Source organism: Lissotriton helveticus, chromosome 6, assembly GCF_964261635.1.
Source record: "Lissotriton helveticus chromosome 6, aLisHel1.1, whole genome shotgun sequence".
Lineage (NCBI taxonomy): Eukaryota > Metazoa > Chordata > Amphibia > Caudata > Salamandridae > Lissotriton > Lissotriton helveticus.
In genome coordinates, this window is record NC_136067.1 from 468,841,928 (window position 1) to 468,867,657 (window position 25,730).

Genomic DNA, 25,730 nt, shown 5'->3' on the forward strand with positions numbered 1-25,730 from the left:
TAAGTGATTTTAGCGAAAGTGTGAGGCTTACAGGGCATTATGGGTAAGAAAAGCTTGTGGGATTCAAGCAAGGCACACCAACATGGAATCCCTGACTGTCTAGTTTTTGTAAATGTATGTGGCTGCTAGGTTCCCATGGGTGTCAGACCTAATTACAGCAGCTACCCCTATCATTGATCTTTCCATGTAGACCTTTAGGGCTAAAATCTGTGGATTTGAGGAAAACTTGTTTTTTAGTCAAAGTTTGAGGGTTGCAAGGGATTCTTCCTTACAAAAAGGTGATGAGAGTCATGAAAGTTAGCACACCCTTGATTCCACCAGGTACACTAAGCCTCCCCACATGGGTGAGGTACTATTTTCATCTGGAGACTTGGGGGAATACTAGATGGAAGGAAGCTTGGGTTTCCCCACATATTCCAGACTTTTCATCACAGAAATGTGATGAAAATATGTGTTTAGTCAAAGCTAACAATTTGCAAGGGATTTGGTGTAAAAAAAGCATTGTGAGAGCCATGCAAGTCATTCCACTCTGGAATCGCCCAGCTGTATAATTTTTAAAAATCTGCAGGTTTGATAGGTTTTTCTAGGTGTCGGCTGAGCTAGGGCCCAAAATCCACAGTTACTCACTTTACAAAAAATGGTTGGTTTTGCATAAAAAAATGTGATGTGTACATGTTGCATTTTTGGTCCTTTCCTGTCACTAGTATGAGGCCTACCCACACAAATGAGTTCCTTTTTTATCAAGAGACTCAGGGGAATGCTGGATGGAAGGAAGTCTGTGCTCTCCGCAGATTACATACATTTCCATCATGAAAATGTGAGGAAAATGTGTTTTTTAGGCAAAGTTTGAGGTTTGCAAGGGATTGTGGGCAGAAAACCTGCAAGAGCCATGAGAATAACACTGTCCTAGATTCCACGATGTGTCTAGCCTTTACAAATGTGCTAATTTGCTATGCTTACCTAGGTGCCGGTTGAGCTAGGTAGGGCCCAAAATCCACAGCTATCAACTTTGCCCAAAAAGGGTCAGTTTTGAGTGGACAATGTGAAGTTCGGTACTTTTTTTATCAGAAGACATGTGGGAACATGGAATAGTAGAACATTTGTTACTAACCAATTAGATTTCACTGCATTTGTGCCATCCAAATGCAAATCACCTGGTAACAAAGAGGCCTTTTCGAAAAATGCCCTCTGAATTATATGTTAGTATTGGTGGCCATAAATTCAGAAATGTACTCATACAACTGCTCCTAAACTCCATTTCTTGTGCCCATTTCATAAATATATAGATTCGTTTGATACTCCTTTTCACGCTATATATTTCTCCATATTAATTGGTCTATACTCAGTATACAATGAAAAAACACTGGATGGTGCAGCTTAGTCATAAACAAATGATTTTTTTTCACATTGCTTTAAATAAATGACTCACATCATGCACCACTTATCAGGTTTATAACAGTATACATTTTACCAACATTTACTAAATGGCTCCCCTCCTATTTCACAATCATCCTACAAAAAAATTTAACCACATTTTGCAGACAGATATGTTGTAGATGTTATGTCTGTGTAGGGTATTTAGTAAATACAGGAAGATTAGCGCTCAGACTAATTAGCGTAGCGTCTAATATGTTCAGAGTATGTGCCACACAACCGTCGCATCCACACGTCGCTGCAGGCCTTTCTCACACTCCCACTTAGGACCGCATCTTATCAGTGGCCACACCACCCTAGGCGCTGACAAACCCGGAGGTGCCCGCCACATTGGGCCCCTCTCTCGCCTACCAGGAACCGATAAATTGACCCAATTTTTTCCTCTCGGAACCCCCTCTGCCGGGTCAGAATTATCGCTGGCCTCGGGACAGCGCAATTCTTCCCTGCATCGCCACACAGCCCTGAAGAAGTCACAGGTCACTTCTCCTATGTAACCAAAAATTGTGTTGGCGGGTTGTTTTCTTTTTTTCATTAAATACATTTGAATATCATACTGGTGTTGACCTCAGATATTTCGAGCGAAGCGAGAAATTTCAACCATTGTTATAACCCTATTACGTGTGCCCAGGACTGTATTCTCGTGTTGCAGATCTTGTCAAAAAGCTATATCACTTGTTATGTTAATGTACGTCTTTTTGGTGGATTTACTATATTTGAACTTAAACACCATGGTGTTTATCGTTCGCCTGCAAGTTATATGTCAATGCTAATATAAACAAATGTGTCTCAAATGCTTCGTTATAGGCCTCGTGCTTGGTGAATCTAACATATTAACCCCAAGGAAAGGACTTATTTCTAAAGACAGTCAGTACTTCAGTAATGCCGCTACTGTTTAAGAGTATAGTTTACAAACAGAAAGTATTCTGGAAGAAGCTATGTCTATGATCCTTGTGTGCCTCAGTCTCTCATCCACATAATCTCCTACGTTTAGAAATGCACTTCACAAGGTTTCAAGGGATAAAAAAGTGATGCGAGGTGCTGAGAGGTTTTTTCTGTTTTGAGTGTTAAATTACAAACCTGAGTAGCGGATCTTAAATCCCTTCTTATTGGTTGCATGATCTGTAGACCAGCGCAGATATAGCTGATTGCCCTTGCTTGTGAAGTTCAGCTGCACAGTATGATTCCCACTTAGGGCCACCAACAATGGACTTTGTCCTGAAGGTCCTTTAAAGGAAAGCATAAATATTACCACACCATACAAAGGTAAAGAAACACATAATAGCACAAAACTATTGCCAAAATGAACTTCAAATGTTTGTGCCAAAAACATATTTTATCGTCTGTACATAACAAGCACGGGCAAATTGCATATATGTAATCTTTGCAAGCTAATAGAATGGCTATGTTGTATTTTTATTGACTGTATATGCCACAAAAATAAAAATGATAAAATAAGAAAGTATACAGTCACCTACACATGGCTGCCTTATGCTTGCAATAACAAGTTTAATTAAAAAAATATTCTAGATGCAGCTGTTTTACTAGTGATATTGTTTATATAAGAATCCTTTCAGTCGTGCAATGCATTTTATTATTATTATTATTTGAGAAGGAGACCAGAATACATCACCACCAAACTAAACATTCAAAGTACAGGGAACTACAATTTTTCAATGTCATTTAAACACTTTGAGCCTGATTAAGATTTTTGCAGACAAAATAAATAGCCGTCATTCTAAGCTAATATCAAAAATACATTTTAAAAAATATCACACGTTGAACGAGATTTGCAACTGATGAGATAGAAACAAATTTTAAGGTAAACGTACAAGTGTGTGCAGTCACTCCTCGTGAGCAAGGACAATGCGACCCAGTGACCCATGGTGCATGCTGTTGTGGGTGGAAACAAAATATGAATGGAAATTTGGCAGACCAATATCTAAAGCTGACCAAAATAAAAACCTCTCTCTGTATGCATGCTATATATGATATTTATGAATAACAATAGCCTAGCGACACAGGTAATGAAAGTTGTTGTTTCAAAGTCCAGACATAACAATGAAGCCACACCTGAACATAGAAAGTATATGTTGAATGATCTAAATATTTTTAAGTAGGTGCATTCGCTTTTGTAAATAAAATACCAATAACCCCAATATTTAGACCACTGGATGCAAAAGATATCGCAAATAACAATACCATTGAAAGCGGTAAAAAAAAATCCATTAAACCTAGTTTAGCTGTAAGTATGTCTGGGAATTAGATGTTCTTTTAGCATTATTTAAATAAAGTAGCATTATTTAAATAAAGTACAAAGTATATTATTTTCTTCTCGTAGATAAGCCTCAACGGAATCCAACTACGTCTCTCCTTGCTGTGTTCTAACGAGTTGCCTGAGAGGCGCATAAAATATGCTGGGCAATTAAGTGGCTCCTTAAAACAGAATATATTGACAGAAAAAGCAGACAGTGACAGTCTCTTCTTTTTTCAGGTTATGAAGCAGACAAAATATAGCAGCAGTTTTGGAAAAGTGTAGATTTCCACTGAATTATAAAATGGATTTCGTTATCAGAATACACAATGCATGTCAGTGTGGCATACACAACTACGTGCATATCAGTCATGGTTAAGAAGCTCGATGATAAGTGTGTATTTTGTTCTGTAATAAATGATCCTTAGAGGAACATACCGTACAATTATTTTGGATATATTTACCTGCTGAGCTGTTTTGTGGAACCACAATAAGACAAAAAATATTAGGGACAAGATCACAGGTCAAATAAAACGTGTATTGTGTATTCAGCACTGTCTTCAATTGTGTGGTGGCCTCTTTCAATTGGGGGTCGTTCGTGGGAAACCGTAGCCTCTAATATTCAGAAAACCAAGTCAGGCAGCACGCCAAGAGTTTGCAATGTAAACATTTTCCCTTGATTTGATGACCCAAAAAGAAAAAAATGGCATAGCTTTTCGATCATGACTGGTGTTGGCCATGGCTAGTAAGTCCTTCTAATGTTTCCATTGATATATGTATATCTATAAATATATATATATATATATATATATAGATATATATTCACCCAAAAAAGTCTCTCCTTTAAGGACGCCACTCCACAGACAGGTAGGTTAACAACCATTTATTCTAAAAAGCTGCACTTTACCTCTGTTTTGAAGATTCCCCAACGCGTTTCAAAACTTCTTCCTCAGGGGGCGGCAGCTGGTAAAACACGGAGTCACATCTATTTTGTTTCCCAAATTACATGCTAATCTCTAGTGATACATGCAGGTAGATGTGGCCAATTCCTACCCTCCATTAGGGTCCATGTAATTTTACCAGAAATTGTTCATGCCTTTTTATGTTCATTTACAGCCCTCTGGTGGGCTCCAGGCGTGAGGTGCTGCTTTCCCCTTTCATGGCTGCCTGCGCCGTTTTCACGGCAAACAAGTTTGCCACCGTGCAGACCTGCCTACTCATTGCTGGCAGGCGGTGCATCCTCCGCGGCAGAGACTGCCGCAAATATCTTCACCCAAAAAAGTCTCTCCTTTAAGGACGCCACTCCACAGACAGGTAGGTTAACCACCATTTATTCTAAAAAGCTGCACATTACGTCTGTTTTGAAGATTCCCCAACGCGTTTCAAAGCTAACAAGCTTCTTCCTCAGGGGGTGGCAGCTGGTAAAACACGGAGTCCTATATATTTTGTTTCCCAAATTACATGCTAATCCCTAGTGATGTATGCCGGTAGATGTGGCCAATTACTCCCCTCCATTAGAGTCCATTTAATTTTACCAGCAATTGTTATTGCTTTTTATGTTCATTTACAGCCCTTCGGTGGGCTCCAGGCGTGGGGTGCAGCTTTCCCCTCTCATAGCTTCCAGCGCTGTTTTCACGGCCAACAAGTTTGCCACCGTGCAGACCTGCTTCCTCATTGCTGGCAGGCGGTGTATCCTCTGCGGCTGAGACTGCCGCAAATATCTTCACCCAAAAAAGTCTCTCCTTTAAGGACGCCACTCCACAGACAGGTAGGTTAACCAACATTTATTCTGAAAAGCTGCACATTAGTCTGTTTTGAAGATTCCCCAACGTGTTTTAATGTATTAGTGCCTAGGCCATTGCATGAAGATTGCACAGGGAGTAACAGGGGGATTGCTGAACTGCATGGGTAGTGCTCTTGGGAATGTAGCACTGCATTGCATGAGTACATGGGTAGTAACTGGGTGATTAGAGTGCTGCAAGGAGTATATGGTGAATTTGTAAGTACACATGTACTCATGCAATGTCCCAGGCACTAATACATTCACTGCTACAGAGCAGTACCTATGCACTCCAGCATTCCCCCTGTCACTCCATGAGCACTCTTCCAATCACCTTGTCAGCACTGTGTACTTATCCAATCAGTGCTCCAATCCCCTAGCACTTATAAATTCACCATGTACTCTCTCTGCAGTGCTCTAATCATCCAGTCACTAACCATGCACTTATGGAATGCCCCAGGCACTAACATATGTAGTGCTACAATCGCCTGGGGACTACCTATGCACTCCAGCAATCCCCCTGTCAGTCTTTGACCACTACAGGTGTTACAGTTGTTTGGATTAGAACATGGTAGTGGATGGGTGACTGGAAGAGTGCACAGGGAGTGACAGAGTGATTGCGGGACTGCATGGGTACTACCTGGGAAATAGAAGGAGCAAATGAGAAGTGTGTAAATGGTTAGAGGTCTGTATGGGTAGTGTATAGGGGATTGTAGCAGTGACCAGTTAGTGCCTGTATCATTGCATGGGTACATAGGTACTGATTAGAACATTAGAATAGTGCAAGGATAGTACCTGAGTGAATTTATATGTGCTTGGGTATTGGCAGAGTGTTTGGATGAGTACATAGTGTTGCAGGGATTCTGCTCATGCACAGAACTATGCGCTGGAAATCAGGACCTCAGTGTACTGTGGTGTACTAAAAAAGCTACCTCAATGACTAGAACCCCAATCCGACTAGCAATAGCTTATCATTCGTTCTCCGTACTACAGCAAAGCTACTAATGTTACTAATGTTTAGACAACCTAGAACAAGCGACTTAGTAAACTCTCAGGAATAGTGGTAAACAAGAACAATCTTTCGCTCTAACACTCATAGTAGTCCACAACATGAGTAATCAGAGACACAGTATAGTTTAAAATGTTTATTTTAACTAACGTGCTCTAAGATGCAGTACACGAGCCAACACTAGCAGAAAAATGCATAGGATAAATACAATCAGCATTGTTACAATTCCATAAAGCACTAAAGGGGAAATCATATTATAATGACAGTAGAAACAGGACTATAGCGCCTTTACCACCCTCCCCGTGCTGTGAGCTAGTTTATTATAATTATAGAAGACCTGAAAACTTTGTCAGGGGGACGCCATACTTCCAAGATCAGATGCAATGAATTACATTCCAGGAAAATCATAGCTCTTCTTAGTTGGAAAGGTTTTCTCCAAATGCCTTTTCATGCATGTAATGCCATATTAAAGAGCACCCGAGTTTCAGTTGTGCAGCTGTGCCTCATGTTATGTCTATGTGCGTGGTTCTGACCAATGTGAATCAACAGCATACATTGTTATTCGACCTTGAACACGCTGTACATTGCAGACAGACAGCACGATGTACAGCTAGATATGTGAAAAGTAGACAGTTCTCATGTGAAGAAGCGCAAGCAGAGTATTTACGAGAACTGAGCAATGTAGTGTTGCGTGTAAAAGTGGCAGAATGGTGTCTAAGCATATATTTCACTTATGCTAATTTAGCAATGTCTGCAGTTAACCACATACCCTCACAACACACTTCCCTTGGTCAGGCCAACGGATTTTGTCAGAAAAGAGAGTCGCCATCCATTCCATAAAAGAGAATGAACATACATGTTCATCAACAATGGGAGCTTCTAGAACCATCAGTGGACAACTTGAGTGTTCCTCAAGAAAACTTTGTTGTTGGAAATCATGAGCAGCTGCACAAATATCCCATTCCACCAAAACTCCAAGTGTGGCCGTGCAGGCCATAATCCCAACACCGGAACATTCCAGCTCATGCGCCACAAGAGGACTCATTAGCAGTTCGTAATCTGGGGCAGGAGAGTCCGTGTTGGAGGAGCAAAGATCCAATGCCCATTCACAGGAGCATTCCAGGCAGTGGAAGACAGGTTGCACGCAAGAGAAGTATGCAAAACTTAGAGTGGCCAGGGGCAAAGTACCGTAGCATTCAAGCATACGACTTCGAAGCTGAGGCAATCGGTCTCGGTTATTTAGAACCAGAGAGAGAGCAGCCATTCCGAAGCAGGCAAATCAACAGTAAAACCCCAGGAGCTAAGGCAAGTATTAGTGGAAAGCTGCCAAAGATACTGGAAAAAATAGAATGAAAAAATGCTGGTATCACACCAAATATAGTTTGGAAAGAAGTTACTAGACCACAGCCCACAAGTTTAAAAAATGGGCCAAGCTTTCAGTAGTGGAGGCATTGAAAATTGTATGGATCAAGGCACCGAAATTAAATGGGAGGTCAGTATTAATCAATCAATCAAACATTCGATGAGCTCGCTACTCACCTGTGAGGTGTTGGAGGGTCACGTTTTGATGTCCAAAGTTAGTTTGACCATCGCTACCGTACACAGTAAGTAAGTAACAGCCCACACACACCCCTTGAAAGCCCTGCATATGGGCCTAAGCCAAAGCCCACTGCCTCAAGTCACCTTGCGATGGCAACGCCTGCCTTTAAGTTCTGGTCTCATATGTATTTTTAGAGATATGTACGCTACGTATATTCTTTGTTTATATTTTGTGGTCAGGCATGACAGACCACTCGCCCAAACACCTGACACCCTGGCCTGCCACTTCGATATTATCAGGACTTTAGCACCACCACTTTAGGCATGTGGTCATGCTGTAGGCGTGCGGTCAAGCGTTGGGAGTGGCGAGTTCTTTCACGATGTTGAAGAGCTCTTTGCTGTTGTGTATGTTGTTGTTGATGTGTTCTTTGAAGGAAGTTCTTTTGGTGGATCTGATGAGTTGGTGGTGTTTGCATATGGCATTCATGAGGGCTGATTAGTTGTCTGGTGTCTGGTCATAGCGCCAGTGTTTCTCGTGTCTTCTGCAGGAGTGCTTGGAGTGTTGAAGGTCGGCTTTGAACCAGATGGCTCTCGTGTCAGTGCGCCTGTTGGAGGGTTTCCCGATCAGACAATGGTGTTGGCTGCTGTGTCGGTATTGGAGGGCTCAGTGGAGGGTCTCGAGCAAGTGTGGTGGTGAGCTGGTCTTCGGTGACTTTTTTCCAGCTGCGGTGCGGGATACGTTGCGGTTGGTTGTGTGCGTTGTGTTTCTCGAAGGGGAAGTGGTGGTGGGTCCAGTGGAGTTCAGTGGTGTGGCTGAAGGTGACGTGGTCACTGGCGGAGAAAATGGGGTTGAGCGTGTGACCGGCAGTGTGGGTATGTGTCGTTATGAGTTGGTTGAGTCCAAGGTTGGCGAGGTTGGCGATCAACGTAGTGTAGTTGCTGTCGTTCTCGAAGTGGAAATTTAGGTCTCCGAGGAGGATGTAGTCTGTGGAGGCGAGGGCGTGCATGCTGATGAGGTCGGCAATAGATTTGCTGAATTGTGGTCGGGGTCCCAGGGGTCTGTAGACGAGTGTTCCTCTGAGGGTGGTGTTGTGATCGGCATGGATCTGGAAGTGTAGGTGTTCGACCATGCTGAGGGAGTCTTCAGTGTTCGTTGAGATCCTGATGGTGTTCCTGTGGAACAAAAGGTATTCCTCCCCCTAGTTTGTTGTTGTTTTGGTCCCTGCGGGTGATCTTGTAGCCATCTGGGATGGCTATGGCTATGTCGGGTGCCGAGGAGGTGTTCATCCAGGTCTCAGAAATGCGACGTCCGGGGAGGAAGAGTCGAGCAGGACCCAGAGTTCGATGGCGTGCTTGTTGACTGAGCGGGTGTTGAGTAGTACGCAGCTGATTTGGTTGTGGCCTGCAGTGTTGGGATGAGCATACGTGCATGTGTGTGCGGGCTGGTGTAGCTGTAGTTTCGGCAGGTGAAGGGTCCATGGGTGAGCTTCGGGGCGACATGGAATCAGGTGGAAGTCTGGCTGGTGCTGAGTGCATGGAGGGTGTTTGCATCATAGCGACGATGGATAATGTGGTGGTTGCAGGGCCCAGGGGCTCTGGTACGGGGTGTGGTCCAGGCATGGATGGGCGCAGACGGACTTGCCTTAGGGGAGGGGGTCGGGAGCAGATGTCGACAGGAGGGAGCGGGGCTGAGTAGGGGGTGGGCAGCAGGTGCAGGATAGCGGGCAGAGGGGGTAAAAAACACCAGGGAACAGTGGAAAGGGGCCAAGAATAAGTCTAAGACTCAAGTGGAATTCAACTAAAATATAGCCTATAGACTAAGGAACAGTGTGGGCAATGCAGGGGCAGCAGGGATGCAGAGAAGGAAAATACTGACAAAGAGCAGGCACCGAGCGGGACCTGACGAGCAGCAGGCTCGGACCCTAAGCAACGGGAGTACTCTTGTGTTGGCGCGAAGCGGCTGAGCTGCTGGGGAGGGTGCTGGCCTTGTCCAGGAGGGCATTCATTATGAAGCGCTCGCACCTCTGTCCAGGTGTTAGCCACGTGAAGGACCAATGTTTCACAGGAAGATGTGAGCGCAACTTCTTTTTGGGATATTAATGCTCTTATTCGGCTCAACTTATTGAACTCTGCCTTCAAAGTTGGAATGGAAGGCCAAATTGGGATGTTGAACCTCCCATGTGGGGGTGGAAAAAGCAAATTTTTACAGCAAACCACATGTTGTGAGACTGTTACAATGTAAGGGATGCACGCAAGCATGCTGCAGCAATCTTCATTATTTAAAAGCAAATAGCTACCATTTGCAAGCAGGATAAATGTAGGTGTGATAGCTGGTATTGGATTACCTTTAAAACACACACCAGATTCGGGGCTTTTAACTTATATGTACCATGCAACTGTATATGTTTACACACAAGAGCAAGATCAGGTGAGGAATTACTTGATTCCCCAGTTAAGTACATCTCTTTGTCATCCCGTAGGCCTCTGCATGTGAATGGTAATGACAACACCTCATGAAGGAATGCGCTACCTACGGGTTCATATCGGCCCAAGGGATAATGTTTCATGCATGAACTAAACATAAACAAGGAAAATGGCAGAGTTATTACCCCGTGGATGAGCCATACTGCTGAGTCAGTTTCAGCCACTGAAAATGGCAAAGGATCTAACTTTTCAGTGTGGAGCACAGTGCATGTTCTATCCTTCATTGACATAAACTGTGGTCTATCTGTCAAGGTAAATGGTAAAAATAACGATGACCTGTTCATATAATCAGAAGGAACCTTCCCCATCTTTAAAGTTTGCAAAGTCCATGCATACTGCATGAGTGAACGCAATTGATTTTGACCATGATACAAAACAGACACTTCATCATGAACAATATCCACAACAGATGAAACAATATTGCCCAATGTTTAAATGCGGGAAGACAGAGTGTTAATGCTATTATCAAGTACTGCAAGCACTTTTTCTAAATTAGCTTGGTCTATTGCCCTTAGACGCGAAGCAGCTTCAATTTGGGAGAGCTTCCAGATTTCATTGTAAATTGCATAAAGAAATCTCTTCGATCTAGGACCTGCGGGCCCTTTTATAAATTCTGTGCAGTCAAAGTCGTCTGTTAACAAAGACAAATGTTTCACTGACAATAGGGTTGACTGTTTTAACCAATTTTGACATAATTTTCCTACTGAATAGGTCGTAACCGAATGGGAGCTAGAAAAACGTAGATCAGGTCTATCCTGTATTTAACCAAGGGCCTTGCCTAGAATACGGCGTTGGCAAGAATCAGAACTTGTTTGCCAAACCAACCAACCTAGGGGGTTCAGGCTAGAAACATTAAATGAATCATTTGTAATCAATGATTGTAAATCATCAAGGGTCATATCAGTATGATTGTTCCAGTTCTCATAAGCAGACAGAGCAGGAATTTTAGGCGCATTCATTTGTTTAGAAGTGGCTAAAGCGAAACAGGTTGTCTGATAAATGGAACTGTTTAAAAACATGATTTGAGTTGGGATAAGGCACGCGCAATGTAAAGCTTCAGTGCCTTGTACCTTCCAGGATCTAGAACTCCAAACAGATTTAAGATCTACTGTATCTTTCCATAGATCGTAGCCACCTATAGCTAATTGATCAATAAAGGACTTTGGATACACTAATTTTGTGTGGGTGAGCCTGACTTTAGAATTGGACGTAGAACTCATTTTAAAATAAAATGAATCCGGATTTGATTTATTAAAATCAGTGACATATGCAAATGTTTTCAAAAGAGTTTTTGAACTGCCTTCAAAGGGAGCTGGGCAATGTTCCCACTGTGTGTAATTAACAACATTTCTAAATGTATTAGCTTTATGCAGGTAATGATGGCCATAACACCGGTAGCAAAATAAATCAGCATAATTTGAAGAATTCAAATACAGATCCTCAGCATCAAATGCAGCATAATACTTTAAATCAGAAAATAAAGACTGAACAGCTTGTATGCCCCAATCATCAGAGCGTATGTTTTGTTTCACTACATCCCCCATAGAAACACAAAGTACATTTGGAACATTAACCACCTCGGTGGGGACATGAATTTGGAACTTTACTGCATCCCAAACTATTCCATCCACAACTGGCCAGGCAGAGATGTTGACAAAAGTCTGGTCTCTTTTCATGATGTGAGAAGAAGAGTGCGGTGCCAAAGTTCCCTCAATCACTTTCACAGCAGAGCATTCAGTAAGGTACTGACCATTGATTAGAAGGAAAAAGAAAAAGAATGTCACAAATCCAATTGATATAACAAAAAAATGGCGATGAGCACCAACCAGATGTATGTCCAAAGTGGAACCAAATAATTCTGTTTAAAACAGGTGATAAAAATAGAACATTTTGAAGGGGGACTCCTTGTTGTGGAGTTAGTGCCAAAAGAAAAACGTGACTGTTCAACGGCATTTGCTTGCAAACCAGACAATGACTCTGTAGTGGGATATGCATATTCAGTGTCTTCATGTAGACTGCAAGTCGGAGGATTTTGCAACAGATTAGTAACAAAGGTCATCTCTATGGCAGTATCAGGCCGGATGTTGTTTGTTGTGGCCAAGACATGATTCCTTGATATTGCTGGACAGGAAGCAGCTGGTGTCATGCTATGAAGAATCGACCAGTTATTGTAGTTTGACATTGTCCACCGAGATGTATCTGTTATCTTTACGACAAGGAAGTGCTGGTAAAATGACTGTATGAGTACCCTTCATGCCAAGCACTGGGACAGGTGCACGAAAAGAGGGGCCAAATTATTTTTTGTTCTCCACCTTCTCAAAGACCAGGTTTCCGACTTTGGGTAGCCAGCCGACTACCAGAATCTGTAGTGCAGCTTCTGTGGCGAAGGGTGAATGTTCCTTTGCAAGACTGTCACAAGTCTCTTGGAATTTCTGTAACACAGCAGAATGATTATCTACGTCAAAGGCTGCGGCCGTCACCGCCATGTCTAGACCATCAAGGACTGGGACATACATTTTCATGCCAAAGAGCATTCCGTATGGGGTCTGCCCACCCAGAGATCTTCTAGGGAGATTATTTAGTGCATGTTGTATGCTATATAAATGGGCGAACCAGTTCCTTATAGTACCTATAACTCTAGCTGCCAAGGATTGCTTTAAGTCATGGTTCATTCACTCCACAACTGAGTTGCCCTCAGGCCTGTATGGAGATGAAAATTTGACTTGCACCCCCAAAGACCTAATGGCATCCTTGTACGCCTTGGAGGCGAATGCGGGACACTGGTCAGAATGGAAGGTGCGTCATGCAAAAATTCTCACAAAGATACACAAATCCCTGATGACAGTTCTTGCATCAGCACTGCGTTGTGGCCAGACCCAAAGAAAACGTGTGCACGAATTAATTGCAACTAGGATAACCTTATACGCAGTATCTGAAGAAAATGGACCACAGTGATCTAAATAAACACAACCGAATGGTTTATTAAAAATGTACAGCTGTGTTTGTGGTGGGCGTGCTGCCGACAAAGGTTTAATCTGCTGACAAATGTCACACGAAAGCACATAATTACGGGTTTGTGTATATAACCCATGCCACCAATAATGCTGTTGTAAGATAGAAACAGTCGCCAAAACGTCTGCATGGGCCGAGGCCATGCCTTCGTGTGCGGCTGTTATCAATGAAAGTGTGCGGTCCTGGTTGGGAATCAACCTGTCACCAAAGTCATTTATTCTCACATAGGGTACATTATTGGGATGTTAATGATAAGAGTATTTAGAAGAGAAGCACAGTGGGTAAATATCTCCCTTCTCTGTAGCAGCTTTAGCTGCCAAGAAGTGATCATCAATCTTACTCCTGGACCTTGTAACTGCTGCAACAGATATATGTAGCTTATGCTGTTTTAGGTACTTCATTAGCCAAACTATTGCCAACCGCGTTCACTCCTACGCGCTGGTGGCCAAGAGTATGAATTACTTGCGTGAGAGTCAGACGTTCTTTAAGATCTGCGACTCGAACCCAAAGCATTTTATGCTTAATTGTGCTGCCTTTGGAATCACGATAGTCATTCTGAGACCAAAATAATAAGTTGTCAATAAAAGACTGAACACAGCAGTAAGAGTTACTCACAATCAAGGTTGTCACATGAGGATCAGCAAACTTCAGTGCTAGAACCAGAACATGCAGCTCCTCTAACTGGGGAGGTACAGTCCTCAAGTGCCTGCGTGTGCACAACATTGGACTCGAACTCACCATTTGCCATGGTACCAGCCACTATAGCGCAGGCTGCTGAATAAGAATGTTCAGATTCTGTTGCGGGTTGTGCTGAACTGTCTGTGTAATGATACAATGGTACTCCTCAAGGGGGTGCATTGACAGAGGAGCAGGGTGAACAAATTCATACTGTAAGAACTCCTGTGTTTGCAATGAGGAGTCAAAAGATAAATGTGACATCATGTCGACGAATTAGCCCATTGTATCCAACGAGAATGCAGAGCTTTTGAGTTTGGTACACTGGCTTTGGTCGCATCTTCAAGAGGAGGATCTGGTGTTACAACCAACATACGTTTCCACTGCGCCAGTGCGTGTTCCTTCAGGATCGCCATCTGGACCACTGTCAAGACTTTTTCAACAGTTGAAAAGCATATTTCAGCCGAAGTGTACAAATGTGACTTGTAAGCAATAGGTACCTTCATTAAATGTCAAGTAAGTGAACCCCACTGCGCCTGGCACATTTCATATTACCAGGTTTGTGTGGTTATCATGTGTCAACAAGTATTTAGATTCAAGAAGATCCGACTGCAAAGATTGCAGTATAGCTGAATGTTCCGGAAGCCAGCAGGATTTTGAAAAGTTCGGTTGTATCAAGGCATATAGCGACTTGAAACGCTGGGCATATTCAGGAATGTAAGTTTGACCGAAGTTTAAAAATCCCAGTAAAGATTGCAAATTTTCAGAGTTGTAGGAGAACACAAATGTGCGCATTTCTCCTAGAAGTGAGGTGCCAAGCCTCTCCCTTCATTGTTGAGCTCATAGCCCAGAAACAACACTGTGTTAAATTTGTAACTGTAGTCCGCAAACAAAACTATGATGCGGTCCACGCGACAAAGATGCGGCCATAATTTTTTGTCCGTGAAATAAATATCATCAACGCACGCATCAGGGTCTATGTTGTCTAACAAGGAGACGACACCTGCAGCGAAAACGCCTGGGCTGTTTTTGTAGCCCATGGCCAACCTTTTAAATTGTTTTTGTTTTCCGCTGGAAAAGTGCTTGCTGCACTATTGTAACATCTGCTTCGCTGTCTAGCAGCGTTACTGCCCATGTTAGGTTCCGAAGTTGGCTTCTCACCGTCTGTGGCATATCTCGCTGTTAAAGCAGCAATTTTCTTTTTCTGAAACAGAGGGCGCTGATGAGGAAAGTCGTCCTGCTTTCCTTTACCGTCAGTCTGACAAGGTAGCTCGCGTCATTGCCAACACTAGCAGAAAAATTCATAAGAATAATACAATCAGCATTGTTACAATTCCATAAAGCACAAAAGGGGAAATCATATTATAATGACAGTGGAAACAGGACTCTAGCACCTTTACTACCCTCCCCATGCTGTGAGCTAGTTTATTATAATTATAGAAGACCTCTAGGATTTGACAGGGGGACCCCACACCTCCAAGATCAGATGCAATGAATTAGATCCCAGGAAAATCACAACTATTCTTGGTTGGAAACGTTTTCCCCAAGTGCCTTCTCTGGCATGTAATGCCATATTAAAAAGCACCCGAGTTTCAGTTGTGCAGCTGTGTCTCATGTTATGTCTATGTGCGTGGGACTGACCAACGTGAATCAACAACATACATTGTTCTTCGACCTTGAACACGCTGTGTAGACAGAGAGCACAGTGTACAGCTAGATATGTGACCCCGCGCTTTGTTTTTTAAAAATGTTCTGAGAGATTCGCGCACCGGCGCGACCCACCCAAATTTGTTTTAAAAAAATGTTCTTTTTGTGCCTGGGGGTCCCTATGGGACCCCCAGAGCAGGCCTGGGGGTCATGGTGTTTTTACCCTGCCCCCTCTTCTTGTTTTGTTTATCTTTTTCCTCACCTTTTCTTTTTCCCTCGGTCCGAGCACAAGATGGCTGCCAACACTTCCTAGTTTGAAGTGTTGGCAGCCTATTAGAGCCAAGATCGTGCTCGGGGATTAAGCTCCGACCAGATATTGATATTTATTCGTTTTCTAATTTCTCAGGAACTACTGAACGGATTTACACCATTAACAAAAAGGACTCTTTCTGAACCAAAAGCTACCTTTGTGCCAACGTTGGTGTAATTCCGTTCCGCAGTTTGGGCTGTAGCTTTGTCTAAAGTTTCCTATGGAAAATTACATGGGGAAAATACATTTTGGGGCCTCCTTTTTTTCTCGGCCCCCTTTTGACGAATTACCCCGCAACTTTCAAGACAGGAACTGACCAGAGCAGGCTACAAGTTTTGAAATTTTCGCGAAGATTCGTCCACCGGTGTGAAAGTTATTGGGAAAACAAATACATTTTTTTTATGGAACTAGGTCCTAACGACAACTACCTACTGGTGACCGCCAGGAGAGAGAGAGATAGAGCTAGAGAGAGAGAGATAGAGAGAGAGCTAGAGAGAGAGAGATAGAGAGAGAGAGAGAGAGAGAGAGAGAGAGAGAGAGAGAGAGAGAGAGAGAGAGAGCTAGAGAGAGAGAGAGAGAGAGAGAGAGAGAAAGAGAGAGAGAGAGAGAAATAGCACAATGAATCCTAGTGAAATTAGTAAATCATGGTGAGAACCCCAATCCATAACCCAATGACAGTTCTTTCTGTGGCTGTTGTTGAGTTCTGAGATGCTGAAAGGACTTCTTGTTTTCTAGGACACCAAAGTTTGGGAGGCTGAGCACAGTCTGCGAAATAGCCAGTGAAGCGGAGCCTGCAGCAGTTACCAATCATTGTTCTCCCATCCCCTGGGGTGTTAGAGGGCAGTAGAGCGAGTGCATGCGCCACAGCTGTAGTCAGCTGCTGAGAGTATGAGCCCGGAGACAACCACAGAGGCAGCCTAGTTCGTATCGGGTAAGGCTTGTGGGGGTGTTTCAGTGTACCACTCTCATGAACCCACTTAGGAACACCACCGTGCTTGAAGCACACTCAAGGCAACTAGGTGTGCTGAAACGACAAAGCCGTTGGAGAGAGGCCTCCAAGTTCAAGGATGCAGCCATTGGCTTGAAGGACGACCGTGAAAGACAGCCAAGACCACAACGGAGGTGAGTTGTTTAACACTTCAGCCCCCGCTCGTCCATCCATATTGACTTCCACTGACCCCCCCTTGCATTCCGCAGGACGTTCACTTTCGGTAATTGAAATTGCCCATAAACAACCATTTTGCAATAAAATTGAATTAAATATAACAAAAACGAAAATTGCAGCCATTATTTCTCAGTAGTTGTGTCAAATCAACAAAGAAACTAATCCAGTCCAGTGGTGGCAGCAAAATTCCAGGAAGCAATGCTTGCGGTCTGCTCCTGGATGTCTACGAATTGTCTGAAGCTCAACTCGGATAAGACCGAGGTTATGACCTTTGGCAACCTTGTCCCGGATTGGTCATCCATCTGGTGGCCCAGTCAGATGGGTCCCCCGCCTGTCCCGGTTGCCAAGGTCAGAAACCTGGGAGTTATCTTCGACAATAAGCTGTCTTTCAATCACCACGTAAACAAAATTGTTTCCTCTGCTTTTTTTATCTTAAAGAAAATCAAGAAACTCATGCCCTATCTTCCGACTTCTGCAGGAAAAACCCTTATTACCACGTTGGTATTCTCTAAGATGGACTATGGGAACGCCCTTTTTCTTAACACTCAGAAACAAGTCCTAAATAAACTTCAGTCCATACAGAATGTGGCAGCGAGAATTCTGCTAGGCATTCCCCGACGTCATCCGACCACCACAGCCATTCGTCACCTCCACTGGCTTAAAGTGGAAAATCGTATCAAGTTCAAGGCCCTCTGTATTGCTTACAAGGCTATCCACGACATGGGCCCCAGGTTTCTGATAGAGGCCTTTCAGATTTACAGCCCTAAAAGACAGCTCAGATCCGCAAACATTTGTTTGCTCCCAGTTCCCCGAACCAGAACTGTGACCTGGGGGGATAGGCGTTTCATGGTAGCAACACCTAAGCTATGGAATGCCCTCCCTCTGACTATTAAAACAGCTCCGAACCTTGTCAGCTTTCGTAAGCTTCTTAAAACATGGTTATTCAACCAGTAAGGCTTCTGGGTTTTGGTCCTTCTGAATAGTCACATGCGCCGAGACACCTTTGGGTAATTGTCGCGCAATAAAAATCTCTAAAATAAATAAATCAATTTTGAACACACCCTCACATCTGTAGTTTATACACTACAGAAGTTGACAGTCCCCTATAATTCTACAATACTAAGAAAGAAGAACAATCCAGCGGTGGCATCTCTAATTGGCTGAATAAGTTAATTAGGCAGCAATTGATCACCTTTTTTCAGCCTCCAGGAGGAAAGAAATTTCTACTCTACAAAATAAACGGAAGAGAATCAAGAAGAAAAGTAGCAGAGAAATAATGGTCAAAAACACGAGCAGCTCTGCAAAATAAGCTATTCTGGCATCTAATCGCTGAAGCAATTGGAAGCAGAAAATCCCCTAATGCCTCTCTGGTTACTCAGAATAAATGGGAAAAGTATTTTCTTGAGCTCTATAAAGCAAATCCGGTAAACTTTAGTTGCAGAAAACTCTTCAATCAGAATTCTTTGAATGAATCTGAACTGTAGATAATAGTGCCATCTGAGAAACAAATAGATTGATGAATAAGTAAGGCTAGAGCGTCAGCAGAAATGAGGAAAGACAAGATCCCTTATAAGTTCTTCACAGCAATCCGGAAGGATGGAGCACGTTTTTAGCTCCTCTTTTTCCTACTATTACGATACTGCCCATATTATAAGCTCATGGACAGAAAGTATTGTCATTCCATTTCTAAAAAAAGCCTTACTGCCTCTCTCCCAGTAATTATCATCAAATCATACTCCTGGATGCAACTGGGAACATTTTCACAGCAAGGATCCTAAATCATCTAAAAGACTAGGCCTTTAGAAGGGGTTAATTTGGATGGTCAAAGCAGGCTTTCGGCGTAATATTCTGTGATTGACAATATTGCACTTTTACAAACAATTATCAATAAATATGCAACAAATAAGTCACAGGTGGGCTATAATGTGTTTGTTGAATTTTCAAAGCCTTCAGCAGGGTACACAGTTATACCCTGTGGAGGGAATTAATGACAATGGGATTCTAGAAGGTCTCTTAAGCCTAATTGTCACTTTACATTCATCAACTTGGTTTAGAGTGAGATAGGGTGAGGGGTCAAGGGACTGACCTATAAGATACCTACTCTGAATGGCCTGAAGCAGGGATGACTACTAGCCCCTCTTTCATGTTGCTTATTGCTAAGCAATCTACTACTCTACTTTTAAAAATAAATAACTTCCTTCCTAAAAAAGCTTCATGCAACATATATATTCTAATGTACACCGATTATATTTTTGACCTTACACCTATTGGCTTACAGCGTAACATAGAAGCTCTTTTTAGGTATCCTGAAGCAATCTTTTTTTAAAGTGAATATTACCAAAACAAAAGTGGTACCATTTAGGGGGAGAAAACATCATATCTACTTTGACCCCAAATTGGGAGGGAGACCTGTAGAGGTAGTAGAAGTGCATACATACCTGAGGAGACTATTGTCACAGACACTTTTGTAGCATATGGAACTTAAGGCTGTAGCCATATAAGAGCCCAAAAGAGATTTTACTCTTCCTTTGAAAAGAGCATGTTCATTCCCACCTCAAAATCTATTGTGATAAATGTTCCTCCACCTGGTCATATGCACTAGAATATATTTCAATAAATAAATGGCATATCTTGAACACAAATTAAGGGAACTTACACCGCAAAATACCCACTATGAGCCAAGCTACATCAGTTCAAGCACTAAGTCTTGAACTTTCTCTAGCTAGTGCTTACTCAAGAGCCTTAGCCAACTTAATTAGATGGGCGTATCACCTATTGCATGCTGAGGAAGGCTCTTTGGCAAAACTTTTAAGGTCGGAACACGATATTATACTTTTAATGAAAATCTCATGACAGCTTTAGAGCACTTTCAATGCTTTATAACACTCTTGCAGTCTTTGTCACCTGCACGTTTGAAGTTATTTTTGAAAAATATTACTCCAAGATTAGGTTTCAACTTTGTCATACTGTTCCTTCCCAGTTATCACACTATAGGCCTTTTACAGTTACTGTAGAGTATAATATTCACCAACAATACTTACGATTCACAATTGAACACAGCATCTGATGCTGCATCATTATGCTTCATTTATTGACCTTACCAATAAATGCCTACTCAAAATACTGGAGCAAAGGACAAAACAGGATTATGCAAACTATGTAGAGGAGGAGTTCAAGATACAGCTCCTAAAAAAGTCCTTCTAGAAACCCAACATCTTTTTTTAAAACCTATAAGTATTATATATAATCTATTTACTACTTTAAAATCTATTTTGCCACTATTTTAAAAAGAAATTATGTTTATGGTTTGTAATATATATAGATATATACTGTATTGATTTTGTATTCATTTAAAAGTTTTGATCTCAGAAGAAGTCTAAATCTATAAGTTGAATTGAATAATTCACACAACAGTGATGCAGCCCATAACTTTGTCTTGCCATGCTTTTAAAGTAAATTTCATAGTTTGCAAAAAAAATATGTTAAGGTGCAATAATCAAAGCGAACTGTAACTTCACTTAACTACTGATTTTACCTGTGAATTTTAGGGTTTTCTGATCTTAAAACATATACAACAGTTCCTTGTGCTACATACGCAGCACACAGCCTTTGGCAATGCACAGCAGAGGTTGGGTACAGGGACTGCTTGAGTGGCCAAACTCTGGTGGTCATGGCCTTTTGCCAAAGGAACTCCTCTGAGTCTGTTTGTACAAAATATTGTAGAAAAAATATGGTGTTGACAAAATATTGTGTCATGAATATTGCGGACAAAAATACTGTGAAGGCACATTTCTTTGAGAAAGCAAAGTTTTACTACACTTAAATTCACATAAATTGACCTGGATGATACATATATATTCAAAGTACATAGATGTGGAGTTAAGAATAGTAAATCTAGAAGTACATATTTACACTTACGTTCGACATTTTGGTCCTCGAGATTTTTGTCACAATATTCTGTTCACGCTATATTTTTTACACCGATAATCTGTCAGATAACTGCTCGGAGTAAAGATCTAGTTTCATGCAAGGTTTAATATAATTCCGTTCAATCCTTTTTCCGTAGCTCCATCAAAAGCTTCCTACAAGATTTAAAATCTGAACGCTCACTTTTATGACTTTCCTGATACCATGATCATATTTCTCAACATGTGGATGGTGCAGTGCTTCTGAAGGTATGTTATAAAAAAAATTCAGAAGAACCAGTCTCTAGTTGTGAAAACCTAACATGTAGCTTAGCTGATACTCATCTGCCTTTATGATTGCAAGAAGATGAAGATGCATAATGTCCATTTTCACTATTTTATGCATGAATGCAGATCGAATGGAGCATTCATGCAATGGGCAAATTTGAGGAGACCAATATTTATAAAGAGATGGCACCTTTTTTTGAGAATGTGCAGGCCTGGTCGCGCTATATTGCCAACATTTTTTAAATATGGAGAGGCGACCAGGCAACACTGAATGACTTTGTGCAGTGGATTAATTCTGCGGATTCCAACCTTAGATTCACTGCAAATGTCAGCAACGTAAGAGTGGAATTCCTTGATGTGTGGATTGAACATGCTGATGGCGAGTTGTGGGTATCACTTTACACAGGGCCCACTGCCAAAAATACTCTGCTGGAATACGGGAGTTTCCATCCCCGCTGTCAAAGGGACTCCATCCCCTTCAGTCAGTTCCTCCGCCTTAGAAGAATTGTACTGAAATGAGGGAATTTTCGAAGCAGGCAAATATTCTTAAAACTAATTTGGCCTTACGAGGATATCCCCTCGCCTTATTAGAGACTCCTTTAAGCGTGCCAGATATTTTAACAGAGAGAGCATGTTTCAAAAACAGAATAGGACGACCGAAGACAGATTGGTGTGTATCATCGCTACCGTCAATAACAAACTAAGGCAAGTGATCAACTCCCTCTGGTACCTATTGAACATAGGCGACCAGGAAAATCAAATACCTAAACCCATCTTTGCATTCCGCAGGAACAAGAACCTCCGCAATCATCTTGTGCGGGGTTCAGTCTCTGCATCTGGAAAGCTGAAACAGACTGGAATCTTTGGTTTATCTCCAATTGAAGGCAACCATAGATGTGGAACCTGCCAAGCGTGTCCGCATGCTATTGTGGGTGACAAACTGAATGTGGGTAACCGTACCATCAAGTTAAACGGTATGAGCAATTGTCGAACATCCAACATTGTGTATGCCATCCCTTGCCCATGCGGGCTTCTCTATGTGGGCGAAACTGGGCGGGAGTGTCGCATAAGGATTGGCGAGCATAAATCTAACATTAGGAACCGGAAAAGTGGGGCTCCACTGGTTTCGCATTGGATTACTACCAATCATGTTTAATCTGACCTCTCCTGTTCGATCCTGGAGAGAGTACGAAACATACCTGGTGAGGATAGTAGTGTGCTGAGGAAAAAGAGGGAAGTCTTTTGGATATTTCTTCTTGATTCCGTGAATATGGGTCTTAACGAACATTGCCCTTGGGAGAATGCGATAATATGAATCTTGCTCATGCACTTGTTCATTGGAAGGTTGTGTTACATTTTCTTTCTTCCTATGAATGTCATTCTCCACTCTCCATGAATCACCCTCCGCCTGAAGGAAACTCATTATGTCAAATTTAAGAAAGGAAATCTAAATCCTGAAAAGGACTGTATTTTGTTTCTTTAGAGCAGTCTGCCTTTGGGGTTTCACTACTCTTTTAGGAAAGCATCAGATGGTAAAAGGCTTAAATCCTCAATGGGCTTCAAACATCTTTGAGCACAGGTTACTTTTCCTTTTAAGAATAAACTATTTACACTTTTTGACTTACTACTACCCAATAGAGGATAAACTTCAGCCTCTAGATAAATTATATAATTGAATGTGAGGAAATATTTAGCAATTGAAGAAATACAATGAACCCGGACCTCTCAAACTTTCTCCAGATGGTCAGTAATGGTCATTTTTTAATGTTTAATCGTTTAACTGCAAATTACTATTGCATGGGAATTATGAAGTTTGGAACTAAAATATATGTTTTTAAAGTCATTTTCTTGGCCAAAATATGTCAAAATAGAAACTTCTGAGAAGGATGAAAAGTCTGTAAAAATGGCAATTTTGGTCATTACATTAATTTGGCTAATTTAGACTCTTCAAAGGTTAGCAAGAAGCAGAACAAAGTTAAAACTGCTTTGATTGTTGCTAGAATAGTAGAGAAGATTTGACAAATTGATCTTTGGATAGATTGTAATGAAATCACTAGAGATTGTACATGTTTATCAAAGGTTTCACTCCGTTGCAGCTTTAGATTATTAGTCTGTACCATTGACACTAAAGCTGAGCATAGTCTCTATACTCTCTATAAGTGTCTATAACTATGCTGCTATATAACTGAAAATAAAGCAAGGGTTTGTAAAAATGAAACCCAGACATTTGCACTTAAAAAAAAAACTTTACTCCAAGATGAGAAATGGGAGATTGAGTTAAAGGAATTCATTTATAAATGCTTTGAGATAAATCTTCATACAACCACTCTCCTACATGTATGGGGCACATTTAAAACCACACTTAGAGGTAAAATCATATTATATAATATAGCATTATTGAGTGCAAGAAGGTCCAAGATTATCTATATTGAGGATAAGAGTGCAAGAGCAGAGCAAGAAATATTGTCACCTATGTCTGAAACAGAAAAGCCTTGACAGAAGTCCAAAACATTGAAATAAAGAGTTTTTCTATAGGGAACAATGGCAAAACAAAATACTATTTTTGATTATATTGAATATATGGGTAAATTACAGCTTGGTCTACAAAAGTGAGAGCAGAAATAGAGCACACGAGACCTGTGACTAACAGAAGAAATACATTATCCAGGATCCATTAGGATATTTTTTTAAAGAACTATAAAAATATGCTATCAAGAACTTGCAATACAGTGATCATTGATCCTAGAATATTTTTCCATTCAAATACAAGACAACTCTCAAATGAGCAACTTAGGGATATAAGTCTGATAAAAATTGAGGATGTAGCTTGTTAATCGGACAGGTACAAAGACTAGTGGAAAAGATTTGGCCACACCCTATTCTATAAGAAATTCATAAATGAATTGAAAATAATCTTACAGATGTTATATAATTCTGAACTCTGTGTAGAAAATGCTTTCCCTGTTATTTCCATCAGGGAATAGCAGTGGAATTTCTCTAATTAAAGGATCTTTAGAATCAAGTTTGTGTAGGCATTTAACCCTGCTAAGCTCTGAGTATTAACATTTCTTCAAATTCCTAGCAAATAAATTAAAGGCTCAATTAGCACCTTTGCTTCATAGGAACATACACTGGTATATATCAGATGTTAATATAGCCTTATAGCCCGCCATAGCGGGCTATACCGGCTATTAAAGGCCCGCTGAATCATTAAAGGCCCGAGCCGAAGGCGAAGGACTTTAACGAATCAGCGGGACTTTAATAGCCGTATAGCCCTGCTACAAAGGGCTATAAGGCTATTAGAACATTCTGCCACTAGAGGGCAGAATGTTCTAACAAATTAAACAAAGGGTTCTCGAAGCTCGAGGGGATATAAATCCCCTCGAACTTCGAGAAGCCTTTGTAGAACATTGGAATGTTGCTCTGCGGGACTTTACCGGCCCGTAGAAGCAGGGAGCACTCCATTGTCTGCAATGGAGCTCCCAACATTCCAATGTTTTAATGTGCTTTGAATACTAAAAATTTTGTTTAGGCCATAGATTTATTTTCCAACTCTCAAAATCAGACAGTAATAGTTCTGCTTGACTCTGAAAAGCCTTTGAATTGGTGAGGAGGGCAGGTTTAATTCTTCATCTGGAAAATATTCGCTTTCTTTTACCAGCTCGCAAAGGTTCTGGCCAAACTTTATAGAGGATTGCAGCCTCCGCCACTGACAAATGTAAAAAAGGTAAAGCTGGAGACATTGAGGTTACTGGAGGCACCTTAAAAAGGTGTTCCAAATGACTTTGATGTTGTTTGTTTTGCTTTATGAGCAACTGGTGATTTCTATCATTCAGCAGAAAGAATAAAAGACAAAATAAATATATTCTTACACCTGACAGAAAGCATATTGACTGTGCTTTAAATACATTTCAGGAATATACAGTAATATGAGGGAAAAAACCTAATAGTTGAATAAAGAGATTTTAGTATTCAATCCCACCATAGAAGCTCTTTCTCTCACAATGCAAGAAGGATAGACTAGTAGTAGACCTAAACAACACCAAAGTATATATGTTTCTGATAAATACAAAGACATTTACAAGGTAATATCCATCCCTATACTGAAATTATTAACACACTGTCAGGATTTCACTGTTTATAATAAACAAGGTAGACTTAAATAAAATGATGCTATTGCTGTTAGTTATATTCATAATTTCTACTATGCCTTGTAAATTATACTCTTTTA

The 25,730-nt window shown here is 41.4% G+C and overlaps 1 protein-coding gene across 1 annotated transcript in view; it reads right to left on the reverse strand.

The window, feature by feature from the left end:
* CSMD1 (CUB and Sushi multiple domains 1) overlaps window positions 1-25,730 on the reverse strand; it is a 4,503,734-nt gene that overhangs the window by 710,560 nt on the left and 3,767,444 nt on the right. Inside the window, exon 48 of the mRNA XM_078647516.1 lies at window positions 2,512-2,658. Coding sequence (XP_078503642.1) covers window positions 2,512-2,658 — 147 coding nt within the window. The remainder of the gene's footprint in view (window positions 1-2,511; window positions 2,659-25,730) is intronic.